The sequence below is a fragment of the Plasmodium knowlesi genome, assembly GCF_000006355.2.
Source record: "Plasmodium knowlesi strain H genome assembly, chromosome: 13".
Lineage (NCBI taxonomy): Eukaryota > Apicomplexa > Aconoidasida > Haemosporida > Plasmodiidae > Plasmodium > Plasmodium knowlesi.
This window is the reverse complement of record NC_011914.2, coordinates 414,181-428,569: the sequence shown is the minus strand read 5'-3', so window position 1 is coordinate 428,569 and position 14,389 is coordinate 414,181. Positions and strand designations below refer to the sequence as shown.

General features: G+C 38.4%; 4 protein-coding genes across 4 annotated transcripts; 2 read left to right on the top strand and 2 right to left on the bottom strand.

Annotated features, from left to right (window-relative positions):
- Positions 1 to 315: 315 nt before the first annotated feature.
- PKNH_1309100 (U6 snRNA-associated Sm-like protein LSm7, putative) lies at positions 316 to 1,083 on the bottom strand (the record flags this gene model as incomplete). Its single annotated transcript, XM_002260561.1, has 4 exons — positions 316 to 384; positions 533 to 603; positions 723 to 794; positions 972 to 1,083. The coding sequence occupies 4 exons, from the start codon at positions 1,081 to 1,083 to the stop codon at positions 316 to 318; spliced, it is 324 nt and encodes a 107-aa protein (XP_002260597.1).
- A 1,714-nt stretch (positions 1,084 to 2,797) lies between these two features.
- Positions 2,798 to 5,695, top strand: PKNH_1309000 (conserved Plasmodium protein, unknown function; the record flags this gene model as incomplete). Its single annotated transcript, XM_002260560.1, has 1 exon — positions 2,798 to 5,695. One exon carries the CDS (start codon positions 2,798 to 2,800, stop codon positions 5,693 to 5,695), a length of 2,898 nt encoding a protein of 965 aa, XP_002260596.1.
- Positions 5,696 to 7,250: 1,555 nt separating this feature from the next.
- Positions 7,251 to 7,891, top strand: PKNH_1308900 (mago-binding protein, putative; the record flags this gene model as incomplete). The annotated part of the gene is made up of 2 exons (XM_002260559.1): positions 7,251 to 7,469; positions 7,577 to 7,891. 2 exons carry the CDS (start codon positions 7,251 to 7,253, stop codon positions 7,889 to 7,891), a joined length of 534 nt encoding a protein of 177 aa, XP_002260595.1.
- Positions 7,892 to 9,995: 2,104 nt separating this feature from the next.
- PKNH_1308800 (protein phosphatase PPM11, putative) lies at positions 9,996 to 14,240 on the bottom strand (the record flags this gene model as incomplete). Its single annotated transcript, XM_002260558.2, has 1 exon — positions 9,996 to 14,240. The coding sequence occupies one exon, from the start codon at positions 14,238 to 14,240 to the stop codon at positions 9,996 to 9,998; it is 4,245 nt and encodes a 1,414-aa protein (XP_002260594.2).
- Between the last annotated feature and the right edge of the window lie 149 nt (positions 14,241 to 14,389).

The following is a 14,389-nucleotide window of genomic DNA, read 5'->3' as shown; positions in this document are numbered from 1 at the left end:
TGTACCACTGACACTCGTTTTGTTCGTGCCAAGCGGATGAACATGATTTTTTTTTTTTTTTTTTTTTTTTTTTTTTTTTACGTCCATGGAAGGGGGGTTAATTACGTAATTCTCTTTCGCGCACACATGGCCGCATTTTCCTATTTTAAAAAAAATTCTATTCAAAATGTAGCCACCACACTCGGGGTAAAATTCGGTTTTTGAGTTTTACATAATCAGGTGTAAAAAAATAAAAAAAGCTACGTGACCTAGGAGGTTAAGAAGATTGGGGTGAAGGTTCTCCACGATGAGCACTGTCCTATGCACAAATGGGCTTCACTTTTCTTCCGATATGAATGGATTGGCGATTTCTTGCGTGCCGTCTACTGGCGTTATGAGGGCGATCTGTGAAAAGGGGGAAACGCATAGTGTAGAAACTTGACATAATGGAATGGGACACAATAAAAGGAGGCAGTCGGATGCGGCGGTCCAATTTACACGGCATGGTGGACTCCTGCCAACAGGAATAGACGTGCCGGAAAAACGATAGTACCGATGTCCCCCTGGCGACGACCAAACCGATGCTCCTCGTTTTCTCCGTTATGACGAGGCTGTCATTCGGGTCTAAAAAAGGTAGAGAAGTGAGTCATATGTAGGCGCATTTGCTATGTTCTGCTTTGCTTTGCTTTGATTTTTTTTTTTTTTTTTTTTTTTTTTCGAAGCTATTTCATCCCGCTCTATACCTCTTATATATTCCTCAGTTTTGTCCAACACTAAGTTGAAGATGGCATCGTGACCAATTAAATTGCCAACAACTGCGCGGAAAAGGAAAAAGGGGTGAATGATGATATGCACCGCCATGACTTCCTTAAAAAATTATATGCGTGTCAGTGTAGACATGAAGTGGAGTGCGGTTTCTGTTTTATGGACACCAGTACATATGTAGGTATACACAAGGGTGTGGATTTTTCTGCACTCCATTCAGTTCTAACCTTCTCTTCCACCATCGAACTTGACGCGAATCTTCTGGTTCATAAATTTCTTGATGTCTGTCATGAACTTGTTCTCTTTGTTATATGCTGGGGTCGTTGGAAGCACCGACATTTTGCTAGCAGAGGGTGGTGGAGAAGAGATGTAATGTACAGGCGTGGTCGATCGATGTGATGTGGGGGAAGTGGCGATTTGGTTGGAGGGAATCTTCTGCGTGCTCCTTTTAATGCCTCGCTTAGCTCTTCTCTGCTCTCACTGCCATTTACACTGATATCCACGCTGATCTTTGCGCTGCTCTTTTTGCGTACTTTTTTTCTGCCGAATCAAAACAAGTGTGCTTGAATTAGAAGGGTGCACAATAGGGAAAAGGAATTATTTTCAAGGAAATCTCGTCTTACATTGATATAATGAAGAAGGAGTGAAAAGGAAGGAAAAACAACAACAAAAAAAGATGCCTTCCTTCCCTTCAGGATTTGTACTTACTCGTTTCGACTTTAACTTGTTAGGGTTGTTGCGAAATTGAAAAACAACAAGCGGAAATAATTGTAAATTCTACTTTTCCCGGTTGCCTACGTTCTGGTCAATTTCATCGCCCAGGATTGTGGAGATTGTCATGCAAATATGGATCCACTAATTTAGTACCAAGCTCTTTTCCTTTCTTTCTTTTTTTTTTTTTTTTTTTTGCTACCTTGTGGAGGTATAGTATTGCGATAAATTCTCACAGCGTACATAACATACCCACTGCGCTACTTCGCATCATATTATCAGGTGATATGCTTTTAATGGGAAGGAACACCTTTGTACGTTTTTTTAATTTGAACGCAGAATTACTTCACTTTTTTTTTTTTTTTTTTTTTTATGAGGTAGATGGGAAAGGCTTAGCCCGGGTATCCCACGCCCCCTGAATTAGCACCACTATCCCGGTACCCTATTTTTTTTTTTTTTTTTTTTTCTGGGCAAATAGTATACGACGATCTTGTTACAAATGTTACAACGTTGGCTTTTTTTTTTTTTCCTTTTTTTTGTAATTTTCCTTTTGTTCTATAGCACCTGTGGTCCAAGCTGAAAGAGGTGTCAAGTGCGTCTGCATGGTTTGCGTTTTGCCTGTATAATTTTGCACATGTAATTGCATATGTAAATATGTGCACACTTTTGCTATTCCCTTGATATAAGATTTTTTTTTTTTTTTTTTTCTTAAATTCTTCCCAATTTGAAAAATTAGTTTAGCAATTCCACGCATTCTTAGGAGTTCCAAATTGTCCAATGAGAGAAAAAAAAAAAAGAAAAAGAAAAAAGAAAAAGGTCGAATGGACGGGCGATATAACAGAACGAAGGGCAAATACCCTTTTTTGCAACCATCTTGTTAGCGGTTGTATCCTCTTTTTTTTTTTTTTTTTTAACTTCCCCTTCCCTAAGAAAATCCAAGCGGCATTCATCACAGCAAATAAAGCAGTTTATTTATGCCTCCTCTGTGAAGGCAATTCGTTCAATAAATTATCATTGGCGCATTTTTGCTCCTAATTTTAACTCAACCGAGAAGGAATAAAAAGCACACAGTGGGTAAATGTGTGAGGGCAATTCTTCCTCGATTCGATTAACATATGGAAGATAGCCCAAATGATAAGAAACACACTTTTACATAAACAGAGGGTGAATATTTATATATATATGTATACATTTAAAGAAGGAACAGAAAATATATTTTTGAATATATCCCTGCATGCATTTATTATTACCCTATTTGTGACCTTCCCCTTTTTGAGAACTTGCTACGTATGTCCACCGAGGGGGCATCCCCCCACATAGAAGAATTTTTTGTACATACAAAATGACCAACGTAGTTAGAGCTCTTCCGAATGAAGAAAAGGATGCGTGGCTAAATTTGAATGACATCAGACAGAATGCGAAGAAGCACAACTGGCAAGAAAGCCCTGGAAAGCGAAATCATTACATTTTTTCGAAAGACAATGTTAAGATATGCATTATAGGATTGAAGGGGCTGGTGACAATAGATATCCAACTGCTAAGCGGAGTGAACTACAAATTATGCAAAAGCAATTTGAAGAAAGAGGAAATATATGATTTATTCTCAACGAATAGCTTCTTTAATTACACAAATGATGTACTACAAAAAACTGTTTTGTGCAACAGTTATGATTTAACTGTAAAGGAAAAAATAGATCTTTTCAATAAAAACGACAAATCCTTTTTGCAGGAGGTGAAATGCAAGGATCTGTTTTTTCCCAACCCTCGAGAATCACATAGGTTGGGCAATGAAAAGGCAAAAATGGGCACAACGAAAGTAGAAATCAGCGCAATAAGAAGCAGTGCAGCGGGTGAGCAGCGGCAGGGGAAACAGAATTCGACAGACTTCCCTGAGGAGAAGAAAGTGCAAATGAAACCGATTGAATCAACCCAGACGGAGCTTCAAGCAGAGGAAGGCAAACAGTTACAAAAGGAAAATGCACACATTAGGAGTAGCCTTTACCAAAATGCGTTCACTGTGAGCGCATTAAGTAAGTCAGTTAATAACTCAGTTAATAAGGCGGTTAGTAAGGCAGTTAATAAAGCAGTTAATAAAGCAGTTCTCTCCAAGGAGCAAGATAAGGACGAAAAAAGGTTCTTGAAAAAATTCATTCTTTTTAATAAAGGTTTTTGTGATAAAGACAACGAAAATTTGAAAGGATGTTCAATGGAAGGAGGAGCCAATTCACCATTTGGGGAAGATCCCCCTTGTGGAAATGACCATAGTGGAGGGCACCCCAAAGTTAAGGGGCAACAAGGGGGAGAAATTTTCCCAAGGGGAAGTTCCAACCAAAAGGGGGAAAAGAACTGTAGAAATTATGGTGTAAAGAAAGGATACGTAGAGGGGGAACAAAATTCACCTCCTCATATAGTGAGTAACCACACGAGCGAAATTGAAGAGGCAGAAAAGTTAAACGTAGGTAATTCTGACGTGAGCAGACAGATGGATACTAATAAGTATGGATCGAACAAGACGAAGGAAAGAAAGCCAAATCGGAATGGTAAAAACGTAAATGGTAAAAACGTAAATGGTAAAAACATGAATGGTAAAAACATGAATGGTAAAAACATGAATGGTAACGAATGGCAGTTGGCACTGTCTCCAGGGAGAGAAAACAGCATGTTTACTGCGCAGAACGATACATTTGGAAAATTTAATTCAGATGAAAAATATTCCCTACGTTATGGTAGCACTAGGGGGAATAGCAAAGAATGCCTCGAATGGTGCGACACGCTAAGTACCAAGAGAGAGTGCCATATGTTGAAGTCATTCATCACACATTCTCTGAGCGAGGAAGACATAAACAACGAAACGTTACATCGAATGAACACTAGCGGGGAAGGAACTGCTAATTCATGCAGCGGAGAGGGGAACACAAATGAGATGAACAATGATCCCCCCAATGGACCACCTTTACACACCGTGAAAACGAATGAGACAGATTTAGCGCCCAACAGCAAGGGGAGGCAGTGGTGTGTAAGGGAACTACCTCGTTCACATTCGGATTGCACCTCCAGCGATAATGTTGTTGATAGGGAACGACACACAAATGGACACCTCCTTCAGAACGTGACTGATGAAGAGGGGAGTCCCATCGACTGCAACCAGGGCCACCAACTGTGCAATCGTTGTATCCACAAAACTAAGGCGGTTAACATATACATACAAAATAACACGGTACAGTACTTTGGTCCGAAATATAGGCACAACAGGAAAGTCAAGGCCAGGTGGGCGCGGGGCGAAGAGGGCCTAAGCCACCTGAAGGATTATCGTAGGGGCTATAAATCGTTCAGTAAATGGGGAAGCAAGTGGGACAACAAGTGGAGTAACAGGTGGATAAACCTGTGGGATAATCATCACTGGGATAAATGGGGAAATTGGAATTACCGTCGGGATTATCGCTGGAATAACTGGAACGTGAAATACAATCATTACAGTGAGCCTGGGAAAAGAAGCCTTGTCAAGGGACATAGTTTATCTCCGCGTATCGCCCCTCATTTGGCCCTGCAAACAAGGGGAAAAGAAAACTACACAGATAAGAACAACGCGTATTACAGTCCAAGTTGGACAAAGCGCACCCGTAAATATTACACAACAGATTCATGTAAAGTTTATAATAATGGTAGGGGTCAAAGGGTAGATTTGCAAAAAGAGGCAGCCTGTATTTATACAGGAGAACGTAGAAAAAATGGCATATCTGATTATCCATTTTGGAATGTACAAAAAAGCAAAGATGTCCACCAATTTTATGGTAAAAGGGGTTTTTGTATAACGAAGAATAGGAAGAATTATACACTTAGAAAATACAATGAAAGAAGAGCGAATGACGCGTTGCAGCCATATGAACCACACAAAAATGTAAAAGAAATGGAAAAGGAAATATACTACAAGCTTTCCTATTTAAAGCACTTCAAACATGACTATACCAAGTCCATCCCCAGATATTATTGCAACCTTAGGCATTTGCTTGCTCCATCCAGGACAAGAAAACTACCCCTGTGGATTCAAAACATGATATCTACGAATAAATGTGGCTACTGTGATGAGCAGTTTTCCAGTTTGAGAAATCTGGAAAATCACTTTCTTCATGTGAAAACGCATAGAATATATTACTGCTGTGGAAAACCCTTCACTTGTTTGAAATTTTTACATATTCACCTCAGGCGGGATAACCACTATGGGTACATTTACTATTACTAACGGGGGGAGGGGAGAAAATTACGTCCACGATAGTAATGTCGTGGTAACCTTTTCAAGTTCCCGTTGTGTTTTTTTCCGCATAACAATTTATGCACACATGGCAAACCCGCTCTATTGTACACTATAATCCGTTTATTTTATTTCATTTTTTTTTTTTGTCTTATTTGAATATGATGATGTTTAGTGTATGATCTCACATGTTTTTTCTTCTACATTTATCTTTTATGTGTCCTGTGATACTGTAAATTTTTGGAATAAAACACTTTTTTTATTTTTCCAAATCTTTGTTTTTCCGTTAATCTTATCGCATGCAGTTTTTAGCATGATTTTTGTTTATTCCCCCCTATTTGTGTGTTGTAAAAATGTAAAGGCAACTGTATATAGGGACACTCTTTTTAAAAAATCGAAAGGCGCGTCCATGTGAAGTTCAAAAGAGAGCCTCTTACACACAACTGCAAAGTTATTTTCCGTTCGAGTAGGAAATTTATGGTTTCCCGAAAAATGCACGATGAGGAATAGAGAAGCACATTTAGTAATATGGGAAAGAGAAAAATTCAAATAAAAATGAGGAAAGGTTAGTTACGCCTAGAACCTTATGAAAACTTTTTTTTCTTATTGTTGTTCTTAAAGCAAAGTGGTGTTTTACGACTGCCATTCTTGGGTATGCTACACGTGAAAAAAAAATTTTTTTTCTTTTGTGCCACCAAAATTTTTTCCCATTGATCGGCGGTCGAATGGAAAAAAAAAAAAAAAAAAAAAATTAGTATAATAATAAAATAGGATAATAATAAAATAAGCGATTAGAAAGCAGGAATAAAAATGAATGCGGAAGATGTTGATATTTTTCTTCTACGCAATTAAGCTGCTTACCCGGAAGGAGGTATTTTTCCCTGCGGGCTATGAAAACCAGTTCATATTCACGAATTAAGCAAACCGCCATTTTGGGAACAAATTTGTAAGCCCCTTCCAATAATACGTACTATTTCGAGTGAATGTAAAAAACGGTGAGCCAGAGTAATTTCATTTTCTCCTTCCTGATGCAACGCATTCTGCGTATACCTGCTTGGGAATGGAATATGTCACATGCTTATCGGCATATAATATAGTTAAAAGGTTAACGCAATTTTCATGCAACATAAACCCATAATTGTTTTAGTGGAAGGGAAATTTTTTTTTTTTTTGATCCCTCCTTTACAATTTGAATGTACAAGTATATCGATCGCCCAACAGAACTTGTTCGATTTATCTCAACCGTATACATTCTATATGAAATAATTTGTGTGCGTGAAGAGTGCATCTTAGCGTCTACCCATCGGAGAAAGGTTACAAATGCGATGAAGCACCAATCCTAATAAATTCACGCTTGCCACCTTTTGGGGGAGATACACATTCAGTGAAATTTTTTCCATGAAAGAAAATTACACGAGTTCATCACGCAGCTTCGTACGTAGATGCACCAAACACAGCATCGTGATTTGTCCAGTCAACTGCTATACCTTCAGAGGAATTAACATTTTAATTCAATTTCTTTAACATAAATTGCACACATAGAAGTATGAACAGCAGAAATGCCACAGGGAATAACTTTTCAGGGAGTCCCAACTCCTTTGAAAATAACGACAATAGACAGAATCATTTGAAGGAAGTGGTGACACCGTTAGGCGATGTTTACATACTCAATGAGAAAACTAATGAGAAATTTATTAAGGGTACCCAGAGGAGTGACGGCACATTTAGGAAAACCATTCGCGTAAGGACGGACTACATGCCGCAGGTGAGTATCTGCCGATAGATTTTTCCACGTTACTACCACGCGTAAACATTTCCGCGAATAATAAAGCTCACTTGCGTGTTCATTCTCATCACCTTACCCCATGTCAGGAGGAAAACTGCGCATATCAAGTGAAGGGTAAAATACTAGAGCAGCAATATCAGAGTAGAATTGCCAGCTCCAGCACGAACATGTATGCAAGGGATAATCCCCTCGACAGCAGTGCATCAAGTGCAAAAAAGATTATCACAAATAGCGCCCTGAAAATTTTGGCGAATAAGAGCACAGAAAGAAAGGTGCCAGGATGGAACCCCATTAATGACAACGAAAATGAGAATGAAAATCAAAACTCAAAGAACTCAAAAAAGAAGAAGAAGAAAAAAAAAAAAAAAAAGGCAGACGATGAAAAAATAGAGAATGAATAGGAACGATTCATCGGAAGGTCTACTACATTAGAATTGTGAACACATCTTTGGAGACTTAAAGTTTGATCCCTTTCTCCCCTATAAAAAGAAGAAAAAAAAAAAAGTTAATGTGCCCGAATGGCTGTTTCTACAATTTTCTGCTGAAAATGAATAATTAGTTTTTTTTCCTTTGTTTTTTCAAAAGTTCAGCTCTTTTTCTATACACTAACGCGTATCTTCCTTCCACGTCGGGAATGCGCATGCCATTTTGTACCGCTCCCTATTCCCCGTAATAATTTGTAGTGCAGTTGTCTAATTTTCCACACGTTGTAATTTACGCCCGCTTAAATTTTTTTTTTTTTTTTTTTTTTTGACCCTATAAATTGGATTAAGATTTAGTATACTAATAAGGAAAATTGATTACCGCTTATTTTGAAAAATGTGTGAATAAGTAGGAAAAAAAAAAAAAAAAAAAAAAAAAAAGAACAAATGAAAAGTGTTCTTACGCAAAGGGGCGTCTTCCATGAAGTTGTACGTCGAGAAGAATGGTAACAATTGGTAGAACACAAATTGAAGATTCCAAACAGAATGACTGAGTGGTGAACTAATTTTTTCTTTTTAATTGGGGAAATGGGGACAAACTATCCCACTACCATGACCCTTTCTATTCCTATGTATTTTTCGTAACTGACGGTTTACACCCCGGATGTAAGCTCCTATTCCTTGTAGAACGGCGCAGGGCACTTGCACGCGAACACGTTTGCTCTGCTTTGTGTTTTACTTAAAAAAAAGTGTTAAAAAATTGAATGTAATTTTACATATATTTGTGTAAATTATTATACTTTTAAAAATATCGAAATTACATCATATAGAAGCAAAATTAATAACAATAAAATGAGGGGCACGCATTGTGCGGGGGCGTGTGTGTAGGTGTGTGTCTATGTGGTGCGTCGGTATTCTGTGGCGGTGTTGTGTAGCGATGTAGCTGTGCAGTTATGCAGTTGTGCACGCCTGTGTAGACATGCACATCTGCCCATGTGCCAGCGTACATGCACATCATAAGCACGCATACACACCCGCATAAAAAAAATAGTGAGAAACATGGGCTGATTGAAACTTTATGACGAGCATATGTGGAGCAAGAATAATATTTCTAAAAAAATTTACAATAAAAAATAATTTTTAAAGCATAAAAAAAGGTAAAAATGCCGAAAAAAAAAAAATAAAATAAATGTGAAAATAATTCGCATACTTAATTTTTTACCAATACATACATGCCCGTAGACATATACATATTTCACAAAATCTAATAAAGATGGAAGCTTCGCAGGAAAAGAGGGGGGAGGGAAGGGTAAAACAGAGGCACAGAAAGGAAAGAGGAAGGAGATAGAGAGAGAGAGAAAAAAAAAAAAAAAAAAAAAAGTGCTGTTACATATGTGCGCTATATATACATGTGTAAACGTGTAGGCAAATGTATGGACATCCACCTATCCCTTCCTGTGTAGAGATAGGTTACCGTGCGTCGTAATATCTTCCTCCTTTCTGCACAGGCCTGTTCATCACACACGCATACACACGTATGTATATAAATACACAGAGATCTACATTTCGTAAGCGCATACATGTTTAAGCACGCACCTACGACAATGCAAATATATATATATGTGGCGCACATATTTTATAGCCAAATTTTTAAAACACAAATGTGAGGGGTACCGTTATGTGCGTTGGTACGAACCTACACATTGACTATAACATGCGCATATACATGTAGTAACGTACGCTGACACACACATACATGCGCATATACGTCATATACACGTGCACGTATACACACACCTACACACACATACGACTGTCTGGTTTTGCTTCACTTCTTCTACTGTACAAGATGTTACACGATAGTGGCAAATATTCACTTCAAAAAAAAAAAAAAAAAAAAAAAAATGATACACATGCTTCCAACAAAAAAGGGGAAGTGCACATTTGGTTATACTTGATAAAATTGGGGGGAAAAAAAAAAAAAAATTTCACGATTCTTCTCCCCTTTAAACGTACATCTTGAGTTCATATATATATATATATATATATATATACATATATATATTTTTTTTTTTTTCTTTTATTAAGATTTTTTACTCCTTTTTTTAGAGTAGCTAATTTTACTTGGGGACTCATTTTTGTCAAAATTGAAGACGGATTTCCTTTTATTTTTTGTAATTTTTTTATCCACCTTCAATGAAGTATCCTTGCTGACACTAGACTTAACAGGAGTTTCATTATTTATAAAGGAATTCATAACTGCATTTTCATTTATCGATGTGACTACGTTTCCTTTCTCCCTCGTCCCACTTCTCATAATCATTTGCTTCTTTGGTGTTTCGTAATTCAGCATACTAGACGTGTCTCCTTGTTCCATTTTTTTATTGCTCATGCCTTTTCCCTTGTTGGATACCTTGGTTTTTCTTACACTTGTTTTGTTCGTCTTAATGTTTTTATCAATATGCAAAATGGGGGTTTTAATGTACATATTATTTATTCTCTCTATATGTTCATCCAAGCGGTCATCTGATATTCTTTGCCTCGGAGTGTGGTCGAAGTCATCCCTATTGAAAATTTGGTCTTTGAATCTTGCCTTGAGACTGTTGCTATTTGGTGTTTTCATAGAATCCATGTCGTCGCTCAGTTTGTTCGAGTCGACCTCGTTGGGATTATCACGTGGGAGGGTCACCTCCTCATCGCCGCTATGGTCACCGTGACTATCACCATGACTATCACCGCCGTAGCTATTGTCGGCGTCGGCACTGCTCGCGTCATCCTCGTCCTTCAAAACAATATCACTCAAATCCTGATATTTGTTATCATCAGACAGACTAAACTTAATGGGCGTTTCGGAGGAATCGAAAAAGTTGGCCGAAAAATGGGCATTCATATTTGAACTATTGGAATGGCCAAATTTTCCGTGTGCAGTTTCTCCCTCCCCGCTTAGCCCGCCAGAATCCATGTTAATGTGTTGCAAATTAACACGTTCGATGCGATTCTTCTCCTTAATAAACTTCTTTGTGGGTGTACAAATATCCGTTATTTTGTTAAAGTGTTGGAAATAATTATTCGAATAGTATTTGTCCGTTTCCAGTATGGATGGCTCATCCGGGTTAGCAACGAAATTTTTTACACTGTCTTCTGTTTCGCAGACTACCCATATGGCAACACAAGAAATATCATCTACCTTATTACCTTTGTAGGTTCTATTTGGTTCTCTATACTTCCCAAGAAATGGAAAAAACGGTTTGCTGTGAAGTTTGTCCCCGCTTCTTCTCTTAGCTATGTTCGTAATAGAATAAGCTATGTCCTGAGCAGGAGTGAATGCACTTGGGTCTCCTAACTCGCATGCTTCTTCTGGACTGATGGCAAAGGTACAATAGGCTTCTATTTCTTCATCAAAAAGATTATCACTCACACCATCGCTCATTAGTAGAATTAAATCCCCGGGCATACATAAAATTTCCGATGGAGGGCTCACAGCGGCTTCGGGTGGATCTCCATCAATATCTACCTTTTCTAATATCTTTACGAAACTATGTAGACCTCTATTTTCTAAGTCTTTCCATTGGCTACGGTCCGGCAAGTTGGATAGTTGGTAGGGGGCTCCGTTCTCCCATTTTTGTTCACTCGTCTTCCATATAATTTTACGCACTATGGAAGGGTTCCTTCCTTTATTATTATAATATAAAAAGGATTCCACTGGAAATTTCGGGTAAGTTTCCCTTTCGAAATTTATATCCCCTGGGAGAAACTCCCTTCGAAGAATCATACACACGCTATCTCCTAAAGAGGCTATCCCACACTTACCAGTATATTCATCTATCAAACCTACGATGGCGGTCGAGCTACCATACGCATCTGCATACTCTTTCTTGACGCTCTCTAGTGAATTTCTTAACAATAACTTCGATCTGATAATAGTATTGTAGGACACCTTTGCATAGTCGTTTAAATTTTTCGATAATTTTTCTGCCTCCCTTTGGCAAGCGAGTGACAAACCAATGGAGAATTTAGAAGCGTCAATTCCTTCTAAACTCCATGAACCAACCCCATCGAATATTCCAAACGCAGGAGGTATATCCGTTTGAAACGTCGCGTCTTCACACCTTCCTTGAACTTTCCCAATACGACACTGTCCTCCATATGTCTTAAATAATTTTATCATGTTGGCTCTTACATCATCCAAGGAATTTTCCCTCATTAATCTATTTTCACTTAAACGTCTTCCCATTTCATCTGCTGTTCTGTAATTATCATCCATGAACATTTTATTTGTTTGATCTAGTAACGTTTTATTATTTTCCTCGATAGTTCTGTTCGCGCAGTTTAACTCACCCGTGATGTTGTTAGTCCTGGCCATTTGAAGATTCTCTTCATCTGAGGTAACATATAAACAGGTATCATTTAGTTTGTTTAATTCTATATTTTTATTTTTTTTTTCTTCAGTGTGTAAATCTAATGAGTTACTAAACATTTGATGGTGGTATTCTTTACTTTCTGATTTATCCGTAAATAAATCGCTTTTATTTTTTTTGTTGCCAAGGCCTACGATACCGCTGCTCACGTGGCCGCTACTATGATTACAATTGTTAACGGTACACGAAACAGAGCATGTACTCGTGCAAGCGGTCGAACTCGCGACTGCACTGCCGCCAGTTCCACCGGCATGAACACTGCTACTACTGCTCTTAAAGGCTAACTCTCTTTCTTTCGAATGTAGCAATTCCGTTTCGTAGGGATGGGAGTTATTACCTTGTGCGTGTGCCAGTCGCACGTGCTCGCTCGAGGAGGAATAAGTATGACTGTTGCTCTGACGATTACCCCGATGGTAATCTTCCTGATGGTAATCTTCCTGATTGTGGATTCCTTCATCGCGGCTGCCATTAGCATTACTGTTACCGTTGCGATAGGCATCAAGGTTACCGCTACTACCAACGCAGGAGGAGCTGTACTCCTCGCAAACAAGGCGGGGGTCATCCAGCGCCATTTTTTCCCGCACCTTCTTCAAATTTTTGTACAACCTCTGTAAACCGCAAACAGCCTTCCACGTCCGCCTAGTGGCATTCACATTGATCTTTTTCAAAAGCTTAATATTTTTAAAAAAGGAAAAAGTAGCGATAGGACAATAGGATATTGCTTCTTCTAGCAAATTCAAATTCTGTTCATTCAGGCCAAAGAACAGCTGCTTCAGTGCACTGTCATTTAGCGAATTAAAAAATTCATTCATGGCTTTCGTGCCACTAAAATTAGGATCGCTCCTATGAAATTTTATATAAGCACAAAACTCTCCATAAATTCTATCCTTCAACACCACTTGTGATCTAAAAAATTTGAATAAAAATCGAAGCTCATTTAAGAACGTAACTGTTCCTTTTAACGTGTCTAATAATTTATTTGTACTTTCACAGTTTCTACTAAATCGTAATATTCTCGCTTCCTGTTTTCCTGAGTGGTTCAGTAGCAGGCACACATACTTGTGCTCATAATCTTCGCGAAAGGGTAATATACAATGTTCTAGTGACTTGGACGATTTGCGGTCGTTTTTACTATTTTTCAGATTGTATCTGTCATTGAATTTTTGATCGTATTCGCAAAACCCAAATTTATTGGTTTTTCCTGCGCATAGCATTTCTACGAAATTGGACACGGCATTTTTGTCTCCTAGATTGGAGTCATCACGATCATTGTCGTTACAGCTACTGTCGTTATAGCTGCTGTCATTATAGCTACTTTCATTATCCTTGTTGCTACCCTCTTTTTTTTTCTTCCTTCTTTTTTTGTCCACCCTGTCAGCCTTGTCGAAGCCGCGACCTCCACCTGCCCAATCCCCATCTGCATCCCCCTCATTATCGTCATTATTCCCGTCTTCATCGTCAAAATTGCTGTTGCACATGGATATATTTGTAATAATTTTCTCCTCCAACATTTCCGTTTTCCTTTTTATGTTTAACCTCCTTTTTAACTCTTCCAAAATGTTTGCCTTGAATTCTTCGTTGCTGTTTATTTCAACCAAGTCATCTGCATCCACAAACTCCACAATTTGACAAATGGTTATTACTTCCCCTAGGATATATATTCCTTCGTCCCCTATGAACATTTTGTGTTGGGCCCACAGAGCGTGTGATATTTTTCCATTTTTAACGAAGGTCCCTAATATTTCTTCTAACTTTCTCTTCACGCCGTCCGTGTCATTATCGTTTCCTTGCCCATTGCAGCTACTTCTGTCTTTCCCTAGCACACCCTCTTGCCACGTCTTATATTTGAACACGTCGGTGGACACATAACCGGACAGGACCTTATCATATATGTTGCTCAAGAATTCCATGGTGAAAATTGAACGTAAAAACTAAAGCGCATTTATACACACATACACATATGTATGCGTTGAGGTGACACGTAGATGTAAAGGGGGGGAGGGGTACGCTCGCCAGGCATGTGTGCCTGGGGTTGTACATACATATATAAGTAACTAAT